Source organism: Lissotriton vulgaris, chromosome 2_1 (genome assembly GCF_964263255.1).
Source record: "Lissotriton vulgaris chromosome 2_1, aLisVul1.2, whole genome shotgun sequence".
Taxonomy (NCBI): Eukaryota; Metazoa; Chordata; class Amphibia; order Caudata; family Salamandridae; genus Lissotriton; species Lissotriton vulgaris.
Genome location: NC_141687.1, coordinates 327,636,783 through 327,651,314, shown reverse-complemented (window position 1 = coordinate 327,651,314; position 14,532 = coordinate 327,636,783). Strand labels below are relative to the sequence as shown.

Below are 14,532 nucleotides of genomic sequence, written 5' to 3'. Positions count from 1 at the left end.
GATGATTTTTTTTTTGTGAACCTTTATTAGTAGTACAAGCATTTACAAGTATGGGCCTACAACCATCCCGACCGGCCGCTAAGCAGAGCAAGAGTACAGCAAGCAATACAAAAAGTTATAGCAGTTCGAAATCCGGGGTCATAAAAATACCAGGACAGATCTTGTAATCAGATGCACAAACTTGAAATCAGGATTTGAGAGGGTCATTTTCAAATAAGGAACTAAAAACGGGTGTCGCACAGTCGTACACAGTCCTACAATACTGCGCACGAATCAGGATATCTACAAACAGTACAGATACGAAGGAAATATCGGGGGTAAGATACACAAAGCAGGAGAAATGCAGGCACAACCCCGGCGCGTAGCGAGTCTAAACCCCACCCCTCAAAACTAAACATATTGCAGAGACCATGATCGAGGACGACACTAAAAAGAGAAGAAAGACTAAAGGGCCATAGAAACAAATACCGAACGAACGCCCACCCCCCCAACCCCCCACCCTGCACACCCGCAGAAGGCCATGGCCTACCCCCCCAGCAGCGTGCCTGTCGCCCTAATAGAGACCCGAAATATAGAAAGAAAGAGAAAAGAGAGAAAAAAGATAAGCGGAGGAGGGCCCTCGGTCTTGCCGCCCGACCCCGCCCTTCACCCCTACACCCAGGAAAATCCCAGAAACGAAGTAGTACAGAAATGAAGAACATCAAGTCCCGGCCACAACAGCGATGAAATCCCGGTCAAACATACCCACTGCACCGTCTGTCAACAATAAAGCCAATAGACTGTGAACCACATCATCCCTGACCCTGTCTGGCAATGGTACCGCCAGAAGTCCACTCGTCAATCGGTTTACAGAACAGCCCGGAAGGTCCAAACGATCTGGGCGGGTCAGGTCGGAGCGTAGCCATAGGAAAGTACAACAATCCAAACCCAACCAAGTATCGACAGCGGAGATCCGGTAATATCGACGTTGACCCCAGGAACTTCCCAGAGTTCACACACAGTAGTACCATCCAGCAAAGGAGAGTCACACAGTCCGGCAAGCGCCACGACATAGCTGGGACAGTCCAATAAGGAAAATAGCGTTTTATCCCCAGCCGCCAGTTGAACATGTGTCCCAAAGAGACACCCACATGTAGAACCATGTCGGCCCTAGCGGTCACGAGAACCGGGTCGTTCAGCGGCTCCCGGTACCTAGGCGGAGCTGGGAGTCCCTCCGTGGACATAGCTGCGGGTTCGTCGGCAGTCCCTTGGGATCGGACCGTGGCCGCTAGAGACGGCGAGACAGCAATGGCGGCCATTCTTCTACCCAGGTCCCGAGCATGACAAATCAGGGTCTCTTGCAAAACCGTTAGGGCAGCCAATACGTCCTTGGATGTGGGCTCCTGCGTACGTTGCAAGCATCCCGGCCCCATCCGTGTGACAGCCGTCCGACATGGACATGGACCGTAGAGGAGGGCACCAACCGCCATCTTAGTCAATTTGGCCCGTCCCTCTTCACCTCACTTCAGGGACCAAGCCCCAATGCGGGGCGCCACGGGATGCACCACAAGGGTCAAAACTGTGAGGCGGGCTCCCCGGGGGAGAGTCACCAAAAGGCTAAAATCCCTGCCGCACCCCGGGAGTCGCCCGCCTATATCGGGGGCAATCCTTGGTTATGTCCGGGCAAAGAGTTTGGGGAGGGGGCAGGAGTCATGCGCCCCCTCTGATCCTGTTTGGCCACACTGCCCCTCAGGGGTCATCGCCAAGTGGACCAGGCCTTCACCGCTATCAGCGGCCCTTCAAGTCAACGGCACCCTCCGGCTGGCTCCTCACCGCCACCAACGGCCGTTGTTGTTGCAGTCGCGGCCGGATGCACGTCCAGGTCAACGCCCCGGTCTCATCACCACGTGGGCCGCAGAGCAGTCGGGGACAGTTCTCAGGGCCTGCCGCACACAGGAGCCTCAGGAGCAGATGGTAAGTGCTCGTTCTCCTTCTCCTATTAAAGTACGCCTTCGTGGCTCAGGATAAACGCCAGGATATACGTGTGGGGCGAAAGGGCTCACGGAGCCGAGCGAATATGCGGCCATTTCGAATGCCTGCTTGGCTCCTCCCCCTTGCCCCAGATGATTGATCAGCCAGTTGTGTCAGATTTGTATGGCCAGCCAGGGGTGGCATAATACATGCTGCAGCCCCTGGTAGGCCTTGGGTTCACTTATGCCCTGGGTACCTATGGTACACTGTACAAGGCCTTACAAGAGTGACCCAATACCAATTGGTAAATGCACCTAAGGTACATGGAGTTCATTTTAACAGAGAGAGCAGAAAGCCTGGGGTCCTGAATAGCAGGATCCCAGGCCAACTAAGTCGAAAACCAGCTAAACACTAGGCAAAAAGTTGGGGGTAACCATAGTCAGATATCCACCTTCCTACATAATTTCTTCACATTCCGGAAGTAACATAAAGCTACACTTATGTCCGTGGAGATGCTGCTTGACCTACAAGCCCAGGCAACAACACTATCTGAGTTATCCAGCAAAAAACCCACACAAAATGTAAGAAGCAACACATGTTTCAGCAATTACTTTCCATTTGGCTCACATAATCTGGAACTCCTTACCAGTAGTTGTACAAATAAACCCAGATCTCACACGCTCACAGAAGATTTAAAATGCAACTTTTAAGCAAGTAATAGCTACCACCTGCAAATCAGCACAGTTTCTAAATTGCAGCATATTAGTAATAAGTAGCTTACCTAACTAATAAATGTTCGCTAAATCAAAGTTTAAATGTTTAGTATTCAAAATACAACATTGCTCCAAAATGGCTGTTAATGCTCAATAGATGTATACATTATAAACATAAAACCATTCAAGCAAATTCCTATCATACATAGAATAAATTGCATAATGTGCTAAACAACTGAGATTCATTCAAGAAAAAAATAACAGGATGATTTTCCAGGAATATAATCTACTACAAGGATTCTAAAAAATAGCCTTACAAGTCACTGTACATCATTTTGGCTGAATAATTTTTCAGTATAGTTTTTTTTAGGAAGTTCATTTTATAAACCAAATGGACTTGCCTACCTCATACTTTTACACAGCATTTGAGGTGAAAATTAAAACAATTAGTAAATAGTGTAGATGAAAGGTGAACACAGAAAGAGTCCCACTTACCAATGTCAGTGTCACCCCCACCACAGGAGTTCAACTTACGAAATATCTCCTGTTTCTTCGACTTCACCATTGGTGATGTGTTTTCCAACTTGGTGAAGAAGGAAGGAAGGTAGTTTACGTTACCCGGGGAACGAGAGTCATTTCTGTAAGGAACATAAACACACTGACTATTCAACAGATACACTACATCGATAAAATTATGCAAAGAGATTATAAAAGCAATTGCATTGAATACAATGAGCAACATGAAGAAAAGCAACAAGTCACAATTTTTAATGAAAGTTATTTAGATGAACTAACAGTGACATAGCCTCAGTACACGAACACGTACTTTGCACAATAGTGGCAATCCTCAATAATATAAGCAATTAAGCTAAAATTTATATTTAAAAATCAATGTTAAGTCAAATCTCAGCAACAAACCCTGAATTCGAACTGCAAAACGGCAGGAGCAACGCCCCTTAGAGGAAGAAGCTACATTGACCAATGCCTCCACACATCAAAAAAACGCTTAAATTACAACATGGACTATGCAGGCTGGGTGGGAGCAAGAGCCAAGTAGTATTTAATCAGATAGCAATGCTTATCTGAAGATCACAATCAGACCAAACTAGGTTTTCATCCAATGCCTTCAAATGGAAGAACTGTGGACTGATTTATCGTCCCAGTTTATGTTGAAAAAATACTTAGATCACATTTTAAAAAGGACATAAGAGTCTAACTGATACATCAGGAAGTGGGTGGGGCAAACAAATAATAGGCACCCAATGAACAAGCATTGGCATAGCCAATAGGTCGCGCTTTTGGGACCTTATAAGTGTTTAGTTATTCAGCACAATATCCTTGGTTCAACATCAACTGTTGCATGGCTAAACACTTATAAGGTCCCAAAGGCGAGACATATTGGCTATGCCAATGCTTGTTCTGTTTTACTTCACTGTGGCTTGTGGCATGTTCAGCGACCCAAACCTCGGAAACATATGTTTCCACTTAAATTCTGCACAGAGACCACATTTTTTAAAAGTGGCTCGTATAGCAACGGGAAAGAATCGCTCGCTTATTGTGTCACGAGGCGATTAGAGAAAAAATAATCAGGGCATCAAACATACTGCGTTTTATTTGTTGGACACAAAGTCTCCACATGTATTTGATGTGTTGTTCTGACAATGTTTCATACGCTTCCGTCCAGTCATATGACCGCATTTTCTTATTAGTAAGCGGCAGCTCAGCAAATAGTATAATAATAAATAGTACAAAACACTGCTTAGGAATGTCAACACAAATATGCTGAGAGTGAAAAGGGTGCCCAGACAATAAGTCGTTTTCACTTTTCATTCTGGGTATAACGAACACAATAACTAGCACACTAACTAATACACACACACACTAACGCGCACACACACAGACAAACACACAGACAAACACCCACCCACACACACACACACACACTAACACACACACACTCACACACAGACCAACACACACACTAACTAACACACACAAACACATACACACACTAACACACACACTAACACAGAGAGCTTCCCTGCAATGATAGGGAAAGGCAATGGGCCTAATTTAGAAGGTTACATTTACACTTTTGTGTAGATTTACAATTGTTTTGTAATTCACATACTATAAGTTTAATTTTTCTAATAGTAATTTTACAACTGTGGAGACTTCACACTCGTGTGGAGACTTTGCACATAAAGAAACAGGCCTGTCCTATCTTTTTATATGCACAGTTCTCTGCTACAACTGCGGAGTCTCTGCAGACGTAAAATTACTATTAGTAAAATTAAACTCGTAGTTTGTGACTACCAAAATAACCTGTAAAATTACACAAAAGGGTAAGTTTACATTTGTGAATGAGGGCCCTGTATATTTAGACACCGACACTACTCCAGGAACGTCGGGCAGTGGAGAAGGCATATGTATCCTAGCAAAACTTGCCTATCCTTTTGTTTAAAATTGTTAGGGAAAGTGCTCCATCACCCTCTAGGTCTTGGCCTCACTATATAGAACTGCAAATAAATAAATACTCAATGGGGACCCCAGACTTCGATCCACAAGGAAAATGAACATGACACAAGATAACAATGGTTCTCAATTAAGAGTTTACAGACTATAAATATTCGAATTACTTTCAGGGGCAGCTAAGGTATAAACAATGTAGCTAGTATAGCAGTGTCCAGATAACGTGTCTTCCAATTCTGTTAACCGACAGGACACCAGACTGGTTACCTTCAAAGGCAATCACCGGCATATAATCAATTCACATAGTGCATTTTGACTAAATCTTTCACTATATGACTTACCACCAGTTTCATTTATCATCTGAAAAATATATCAAACCAACAGTTTGCCTAGCAATTGTGTGGGACAAAACGATCACTTGAGCCAGTACGTTGGATTATATATCAGACAAAGGTCTTGAAGTCGACCTTCCTTTTCAGACATACTACTCTTTTATTTATTACACAACCGCATAACCAACAACGTTTTATTACAGAGCAATTTATTTGTAATAGTGCGTTTAGATGTACAGTGGTAGCCGAACAGCCGGTGTGCTTGAGGTAAACCGCAGACATTTTAACAACTACTGAGTCACAGAAGCATGCCCATTGCCTCCCAGACAGAATTAATGAGGTATGAAAAGAACAGCTTTATCATGACAGTTCATGTTGGCCTGCATGTGTTTGATGTTTTTGGGAGGTAACCAAGTGGGTTGATAGCTAACGACTTTGCTTAATTAGTGATACATGTTCATCGCTCACTGCTGCTGGAGTGCATCAATTTAAAAGAGGTGGTTAGTGGGCATATTCTATAGTACCCAATTTTTAACTCCTATCTGCCGGTCATCACTTTTGCTATGAGAGCGGGCACCAGAGAAGCGTACCAGATCAATGAAACATGGATCGGCAGTCCTCCCCTGCACAAAACTAAAGCAGCTAGGAGAATTTGAATAACCCATTACCCAGCCTCGGCGTGGCAGCTACCATCTGTGCAAGGAGATAAGCAGAAGCAAATTGTTCCTACTCACAGGAATAAGAAATGATCATGCCACAAAGAACCCTTAAAGCCACAAGGCATTAGGCAGGTAGCCCAAGGCAAACAGTCTTCCCTCTCCTTAATAAAGGCTATTTCTTTGTTACACAGTCTAATTTCCAATACAAGTGGCGTATTGCTGTATTAAACTAGTACTTATATGATGGAACCCTCTCCTGACAGTGTTAATGTGTACAAATGACAAAATAATGAACAGGTAGATGCCATTACGAAATGTGCTGCATTACGACACATAACTTGCTATTTCTTGCCGCATAATTCTGTGAACCATACCACATAATGTGGCCCTCACTAGCCACAAAAGTACAGTGTCCTTGGCTATGCTCTGGTAGTCTCACCTGCTTCATGCCGCACCATGGGCTCCTGCTCTCTGTCCATCAGGACTGCCCTGAGGGCCGGCTCGGCAGCACGGTCCCCCATCTGTCCCAGGCAGTAGGCCGCCTCATGCTTGAGCAGCACAGACGGGTCCTGGAACGCCCCGCTGATACCGGCGATTGCCTCCGGGCCGCCCAAGGCGCGGAGGGTAAAGAGCGCTCGGAAGTGCTGGCTTAAGGGCCGGCTCTGGTCCAACAGCTCACGGCCGAGGTGCTGCAACTCCTCTTGGGGCACCATGTTTCCCGGACAGCCTCGGTGTGTTTTTAATTGATGCACCGGACCCAAGCATAGAGCGCTGCCATCTTAGATCAGGACAACGTAACAACCGGGACCAACCAAAGCACGAAATACACATTAGCACATAATTAAAAGGCAAGCAAAGCTTGGGCTTGCGATAAAGAACACTTTTTTTTATTTCTGTTAACTTTACCGATTAGGACATTGAAGATTTGTTCTTAAAGGCAGGGATGAACCCAAGCTTTTATAAAACACGCACCCCTCTCTATGCACACGCACCCCTCTCTATGCTCCCAAATGGTAATGGCTGGGTGCGAAAATAACAAGCATTGGCCGCGCAACAGTAAAGCTGCACGGCCGTGAAAGGATCATCTGCATTTAAAAAAAAGGGCATCCTGCAACAAACATAACCAGCACCGCCTCTCCCCTACCTCCTCCACTGCCCAGGAACTCACAGGAATGATGGCACAAACGAAAAAACAAAAAAAAAAAAAAAAACGGCAGAAACAGGATACTGAATCCCGCCCCTCCAGGACTCCCTGACCTGTCTCATGGTTGCCAAGGCAATATTTCAAAAAATATTGTTGTGCTACCGTAAGGCAGGTCATGGAGTCCTCGAGAGGCGGGATCCAGAGCAGACCAATCTGCTAAACAGGAGCTTTTTCCAATGGCAGGCCTCCGTTTCCAGAGGCCTGCCAATGGAAAAAATGGGCGTGGCTTCACGCCATACTGAAATCCCCTGCTCACAATATCTCTTTGCCTGCAGCAGGGCATGCCCTGCAATGCAGGCTTTGACCCAAAAAGGGCCAACAAATAAACACTGGGGGAGCGGTCAGTGGTGTACAAGTGATACAACAAGGGGAGTTCAGACAAGGGGTGTACAAGGACTAGACCAGAGGCACAAGTTACTACTTGTGTAACGATATATCTGTAAGAGACATTAGTTAGTGATAGATTCCTTACCTTAGAATATCCCCAGGCGTCAGACTGGATCCGGAAACTTTTGCGTAGCAATACCCATGCGCGCTGACGTCAGTTCTGATAACACAGCTTTTCCGCGCCAGATACGCAGAGCCATGATAGAACTAACACTGGTGCCATGAAACTAGGGCCCTGAAAGGGGATGACCTTAGCCCTAGATATCGGTTCGCAGAACGGGGAGGATGGGTGGGTCGGTAAGGAATCTATCACTAACTAATGTCTCTTACAGATATATCGTTACACAAGTAGTAACTTGTGCATCTGAAAGAGACACGTTAGTGATAGATTCCTTACCTTAGAATAGATACCCCAGCAATACCAACCCCGGTGGTGGGTCTGCGAACCAATATCACACCAGAAAGTCCTGGAGGACGGAACGGCCAAAGAAGCCATCCCTCCGGACTTGACTGTCCAGGCAGTAGTGTCTTGCGAACGTGTGCAGCGAGGCCCACGTAGCTGCCTGGCAAATGTCCTGCAGGGGGACACCGCGGCCCAGGGCAGTTGTCGTTGCCGTGGCCCGAGTGGAGTGAGCCCGCAATCCAGCCGGGGGCTCCTTCCTCGCCATGGAGTAACATGCTTGGATACACAAGATGATCCACCTAGAGATGGTCCTCTTGTGCACAGCCTTTCCCTTCTTCGCGCCCACGTAACCAACGAAGAGTTGGTCATCCACCCGGAATTGGCGTGTGCGATCCAGGTAGTAGGAGAGCGCACGTTTTGGATCCAGACGGTGGAGCCTCTCCTCCTCTTTCGAGGGATGCGGAGGCGGAAAGAAGGTGGGCAAAGTGATGGACTGCCCGATATGGAAGGCCGTGACAACCTTGGGCAGAAAGGAAGGTCGTGTACGTAACACCACCTTATCAGGATGAACAGACAGGAAAGGTGGAGAAGAAGAAAGAGCCTGGAGCTCACTCACCCTCCTGGCAGAGGTGATGGCAACCAGGAAGGCCGTCTTTAGAGTAAGGAGACGAAGAGGGCAGTTATGAAGCGGCTCAAAGGGAGCACACATCAGATAGGTGAGAACCAGATTCAAGTCCCACTGGGGCATCACGAAGGGAACAGGAGGGAACATGTGCGTGATACCCTTCAGAAATCTACTCACAATAGGGGACTTGAATAAAGAAGGCTGATCTGGTAGCCTCAAGAAGGCTGATAGAGCAGAAAGGTACCCTTTAAGAGTGCCCAGAGCAGAACCCTGCTGGGCAAGGGAAAGAAGAAAGAGCAGCACTTCCGAAAGGGGTGCAGAGAGAGGATCCACAGCCTTTGCTGTGCACCATGCCACAAATCTGTTCCACCGGCAGGCGTATACCGACTTTGTGGAGGGACGCCTGGCTGCCAGAATGATATCACAGACTTCGGGAGGCAAGTCAAATGGCCTCAACTGCCGCCGCTCAATCTCCAAGCTTGTAGGTGGAGACTGGACAGGTTCGGGTGCAGGACCGTCCCCTGCTGCTGCGACAGAAGGTCCTCCCGAAGAGGCAGACGAATCGGGGGATCGACTGACATGCTGAGTAGCTCGGGATACCAGTATCTTCGTGCCCAGTCCGGAGCCACAAGGACGACCTGGGCCCGGTCGCGCCTGATCTTCTTCAGCACTCTGGGCAGAAGTGGTATAGGCGGAAAGGCGTACAACAGACCGCAGCTCCACTCGCGACGAAAAGCGTCTCCGAGCGAGTGCCGCCTTGGAAACTCCAACGCGCAGAACTGCTGACATTGCGCGTTCTCTTCTGTGGCGAATAGATCTAACCAAGGCTCTCCCCACTGTCGAAAGAGACCTTGCGCCACGTCCGAGTTCAGACGCCATTCGTGATCCATCATGCACCGGCGGCTGAGTTCGTCCGCCCTGGCATTCAGAGAGCCTGCCAGGTGTTGAACCACCAGGGTCACGCCCTGATGTTCCAGCCACTGCCAGAGGCGCAGAGCCTCCTGGCAGAGGGTCCACGACCCCACACCGCCCTGTTTGTTGCAGTACCACATGGCGGTGGTGTTGTCGGTGAACACTTGCACTACGCTCCCCCTGACAGAGGGGAGGAATGCCTTCAGTGCAAGACGAATCGCCCGCAGCTCCAGAAGGTTGATGTGGAGCCGGGACTCCGCCGGAGACCAGAGGCCTCTGATCTCCGCCTCTCCCATGTGGCCTCCCCAGCCCTGGAGGGACGCGTCCGTCACAACTACGTGCTCCGGCTGGGGTAGGGAGAGGGGTCTGCCACTGACCCAGTCGCGGTCCGTGAGCCACCACTGCAGTTGCTTTGCAGTGCCCTCTGAGATCAGGACATGATCGGACAGGTTGCCCTGATGCTGGGCCCACTGAAACTTCAGGTCCCACTGCAGAGCCCGCATCCGCCACCTGGCGTGACGCACCAGAAGGATGCAGGAGGCCATCAGCCCCAGAAGCCGCAGCGTCAACCTGACCGAGACCCGGGATAACGGCCTGAAGACAGGAATCAGAGCCTGAATATCCCGAACCCGCTGTTCGGGTGGGTAAACCCGAAACTGCGCCGAGTCGAGAACCGCTCCGATGAAGAGGAGCTTTTGAGAGGGACACAGGTGTGACTTCGGCACATTGATGGAGAACCCCAGCAAGTGCAGGAGGTCGGCCGTAGTCTGGAGGTGGCTGACGACTGTCTGGGGCGAGCCCGCCTTCAACAACCAGTCGTCGAGGTAGGGGAAGACTGATACCCCCTGCCTGCGCAGATGGGCTGCGACCACCGCCATCACCTTCGTGAACACCCGTGGGGCGCTGGCAGGGCCGAAGGGGAGCACGGTAAACTGAAAGTGCTCTTGGCCTACCATGAACCGTAGGTAACGCTGGTGGGCCGGCAGGACGGGGATGTGGAAATAGGCGTCCTGCAAGTCCAACGCTACCATCCAGTCTCCTGGGTCCAGGGCAGCCAGGACCTGAGCCAAAGTGAGCATCTTGAACTTCTCCGTCCGGAGGAAGCCGTTGACGTTCCGCAGATCCAAGATAGGGCGTAGGCCCCCTTTGCCCTTCTTGGGTACCAGGAAGTAGTGGGAGTGGCAACCACGTCCTACTTCTGGCCCAGGAACGCGCTCGATGGCCCTCTTGGCCAAGAGGGCCGAAACCTCCTCTTGCAGAAGTTGCAAGTGATCCCCCGACACACGGTGGTATTGAGGTGGCATGGATGGAGGGGAAGACTCGAAGGGGAGGGAGAAACCCCTTCGGACAATTTGCAGCACCCACCTGTCCGAAGTGACTGTATGCCAGTGGGAGAGGTGATGGCGAACCCTGCCTCCCACAGGCGTCACATGGGCCTGAAAACTCGGACTAGGAAGGTTTTGAGGCGGGGGCTGCTGAGGGAGGTGTGGACTGGCCTCGCCGCTGGCCCCGACCACCGCCACGGCGGTTCCCACGTCCGCCACCGCGTTGCTGAACATTCTGCGGTGCGTGGCTGACGGTCCGTGGTGGGGCGCCCCTTCCGTGGCCACGAAAGGAGCGAAAGGCACCCGATTGCTGGCGTGGGGCCGTAAGGCCCAAGGACTTGGCCGTGGCCCTGGAGTCCTTGAAACGTTCCAGCGCATGGTCTGCCTTGTCGCCGAAGAGGCGACGGCCATCAAACGGCATGTCCAGGAGGGTGGCCTGGACATCGGCCGAGAAGTTGGCGGACCTCAACCAGGCGTGGCGTCGAACCGCCACCGTCGTTGCCATCGCCCTGCCCAGTGAGTCCGTGGTATCCAGCCCACACCGGATAGAAAAGCGTGCCGCATCTCGGCCGTCCGCAAGGGTTTGGCTGAGTTTAGCCCTGACCACCTCAGGGCATTGTGGCAGCACCTCCGCAACCGTGTCCCACAGAGTGTGGGTGTAGCGGCCCAAGAGACAGTTGGTGTTCACAGACCGTAGCCCTAGGCTCACAGACGAGAAGACCTTCTTCCCGAACTGCTCATATCTCTTGGATTCCCTGTCGGGCGGAGCCGACGGGAATGCGGTTTGGGAGTTAGAGGCCTGGATGACCAGGCTCTCGGGGGTGGGATGGGTGGACAAAAAGCATGGGTCGCCCGGTGCCGGGCGGTAGCGTCTGGCCACGTTCCTGTCCACAGGGGAGCCTGTGGCGGGCTTGGACCAAGTGCCCAGAAGAACGTCACACAAGGCCTCGTTGAACGGCAGGAGGGGCTCCGCGGAGCCGGACTGCGGTTTGAGGACCTCGGTGAGGAGATTAGTCCTCACGGCCGCGACGGGGAGCTGAAGGCTCAGGACCTTAGCTGCCTTCGTCAACACCACGCTGTAAGCAGAACCCGCCTCCGAAGCCACAGTCGGGGGCGACGTAAATCCAGTGTCTGGCGAAGTGTCAATACCACTGGCCTCCCCAAGCTCATATGTCCAGTCCTGGTGTGACTGGCAATCACGTGCCAGAGGGTCCTCGGACCCCTCCCACTGCTCCTCGTCCCCTGGCTCCTGGAGACCAGGATCAACAGCCAGGGCCTCCTCGTGGAGATAGAATTCTCCAAAGGCCGTCGGAATCGGCGCCCAGCGGCGCCCTTCCGACTCCTGAGTAGGACCGCAGGAAACATTGGGGGCGGCAACCACATCAGCTGCCGGGGACGACACCTGAAGGGACGGCGCCGGTGAGGTCGTAAGGTCGACCGGCGAGGTCCCGGATCCGGAGCCGGATCCAGCGAGGTCGCGCGGCGCCGGGCCCGAAGAACCCGACGTCGTCGGGGCCGAATCGCCCGACCCGGAAGGACCTCCAGACGGAGCCGATCGGCCCGAAGGCGCCACGGGAACCGACTGAGGAGGGAGGGCCCTCATGGCCATGAGGTACCTCTCGACCTCCTCCTGCGAAGCGCCGTGCCCAGGGACCCGAAGGTGTGGGGCAGGCGGCGACGCTTGCGACTCCCGCGGAGCCGCGTGGGCGGTGTCGCCCGAGTCCCCGGTCGCATCGTGCGAGCGTCGGGGCGGGTCGGAGGACCGATGGTGTCGCTCCGACCTCTCATGCCTCTTACCTGAGGACTTGGAACCAGACGATCGGTGTCCACTTCCGGAACGTCGATGACTCCGACCTCGCGACCTGTCCCTCGACCTCCCGTGGGACCGGGACTGGGACCTGGAGCGGCGCGGGGCCGAGTGCCTCAGCTCGAGACGCTTGCGGGACCGCTCCCGCCTAGCCTTCGACATCAGGGCCCGGCAGTCGGCGCAGGTTCGATCGTCGTGGTCGAGGCCTAAGCACTTCAGGCACCGGCGATGGGGGTCCGTGACCGACATGAGTCGGCCGCACTTCGAACAAGGCTTGAACCCGGGCATCCCTGGCACCGATAGTCGAAACAGTCGACTAAGAGAGATCAAAAAGGATCAAAAATTATTTCAGTCAAAAAGTGACTGGGGGTAGAGCTTCTTCCGGATCTGCGCTAGCTGGCGCGGAAAAAAGAAGAACTGACGTCAGCGCGCATGGGCGCCGTCTAAGTACTCCGACGACGTCATCCCGGCGCTCACGACGCCGACGACGGACGCGGAGCCGCAGACGACGCCTACCGGCGCGCAGGGGTATTGCTACGCAAAAGTTTCCGGATCCGGTCTGACGCCTGGGGATATTCTAAGGTAAGGAATCTATCACTAACGTGTCTCTTTCAGATAAATGGTTACGGTCACAACTGGGATGAGTAAGAAGCGTTCTAGAAGCAAATTAATTTTAAATGAGATTGGCAGAGTATTTTAGGGGTGGGAGGAAGGGGAATAATAATATTGGTCTGAGAATGAGACATCCAGGTCATTAGGAGGATTATACTAGATCGCAATACCCATCTTGCTTACTGTCTCTTGCAATCCTAAACTGAAATCCATTGGCAGACCTGTATGAGATGACAACACTCAGATAGCACGGTATTCATTAAGGTCTTAATGAAGGCACGCTGACAGAGCAGTTGTTTTGTCATCCCTGAAAAGGATTTCAATACTGAAATTACAAGCTGTAGGATAGAAACAACCATTGGTATTGATGCACTGATATGATTGCGTAGATTTCCAATCCTGGACTTACAGGTGTTGCTAATGGCTTGATTACAGTGGAATTTAAGTGCTGTATGAACTCAAGTGTCCTTTCAGAGCTGCGCCAGATTCAAATACTAGAACGGTAGGGACTGCAGCATATTAACAGAAGTGTGCCAGATTCCAAACTGGATCAGTAGGTGTGACACGTGTCTTGACTGGGATAGAATTACAAAGCATGAACCATGGTGCACAGATAATTGTACAGGTTCCCAATATTGCACAGCATAGAGGGGCTGGTAGGGACAGTAAGTGGGTACCTGCCTGGTTTAGAGTACAGTGGTCGGGTAAAGGCCCTGTGCGGAAGAAGCCATCTGTCCAAATTGAACCCCGATGCGCTGCCCAGTAGTATTTTTTAATGTCGGGCAATCCAATTCCGCCATCGTACCAACTGAGTGTGAGTTTGGCAAGGCGATACGTGGCCTCCCGCCCCAGAGGAGGTCTCGCTGAAGCCCTTCTATTTCTTTAAAGTTTAAATTTGGGACAGGGTCAGCCGAGTTCTGCAGAACATAAAGGAAGTGGGGCAGGGACATCATTTTAAAAAGGGCGGCCTTGCCCTATAATGAAAGCGGGAGTGACGTCCAGTTTGTAAAGTCACGTTTAAGTCTCTGTAGCGGGGGGGACAAGATTACGGGTATGCCTAAGGTAGGGATCAAGGGAGATGAATATCCCTAGATATTTGAAGCCCTCTGAGACTATTGGTGTAGGGCAATT

The 14,532-nt window shown here is 51.1% G+C and overlaps 1 protein-coding gene across 20 annotated transcripts in view; it reads right to left on the bottom strand.

Annotated features, from left to right (window-relative positions):
* The window catches only part of NCOR1 (nuclear receptor corepressor 1), a 1,907,529-nt gene that overhangs the window by 117,770 nt on the left and 1,775,227 nt on the right, over positions 1 to 14,532 (bottom strand). For all 20 annotated transcript variants that reach the window (XM_086955042.1, XM_086955041.1, XM_086955040.1 and 17 more), the window contains one exon: positions 3,159 to 3,301. In XM_086955042.1, coding sequence (XP_086811168.1) covers positions 3,159 to 3,301 — 143 coding nt within the window. The remainder of the gene's footprint in view (positions 1 to 3,158; positions 3,302 to 14,532) is intronic.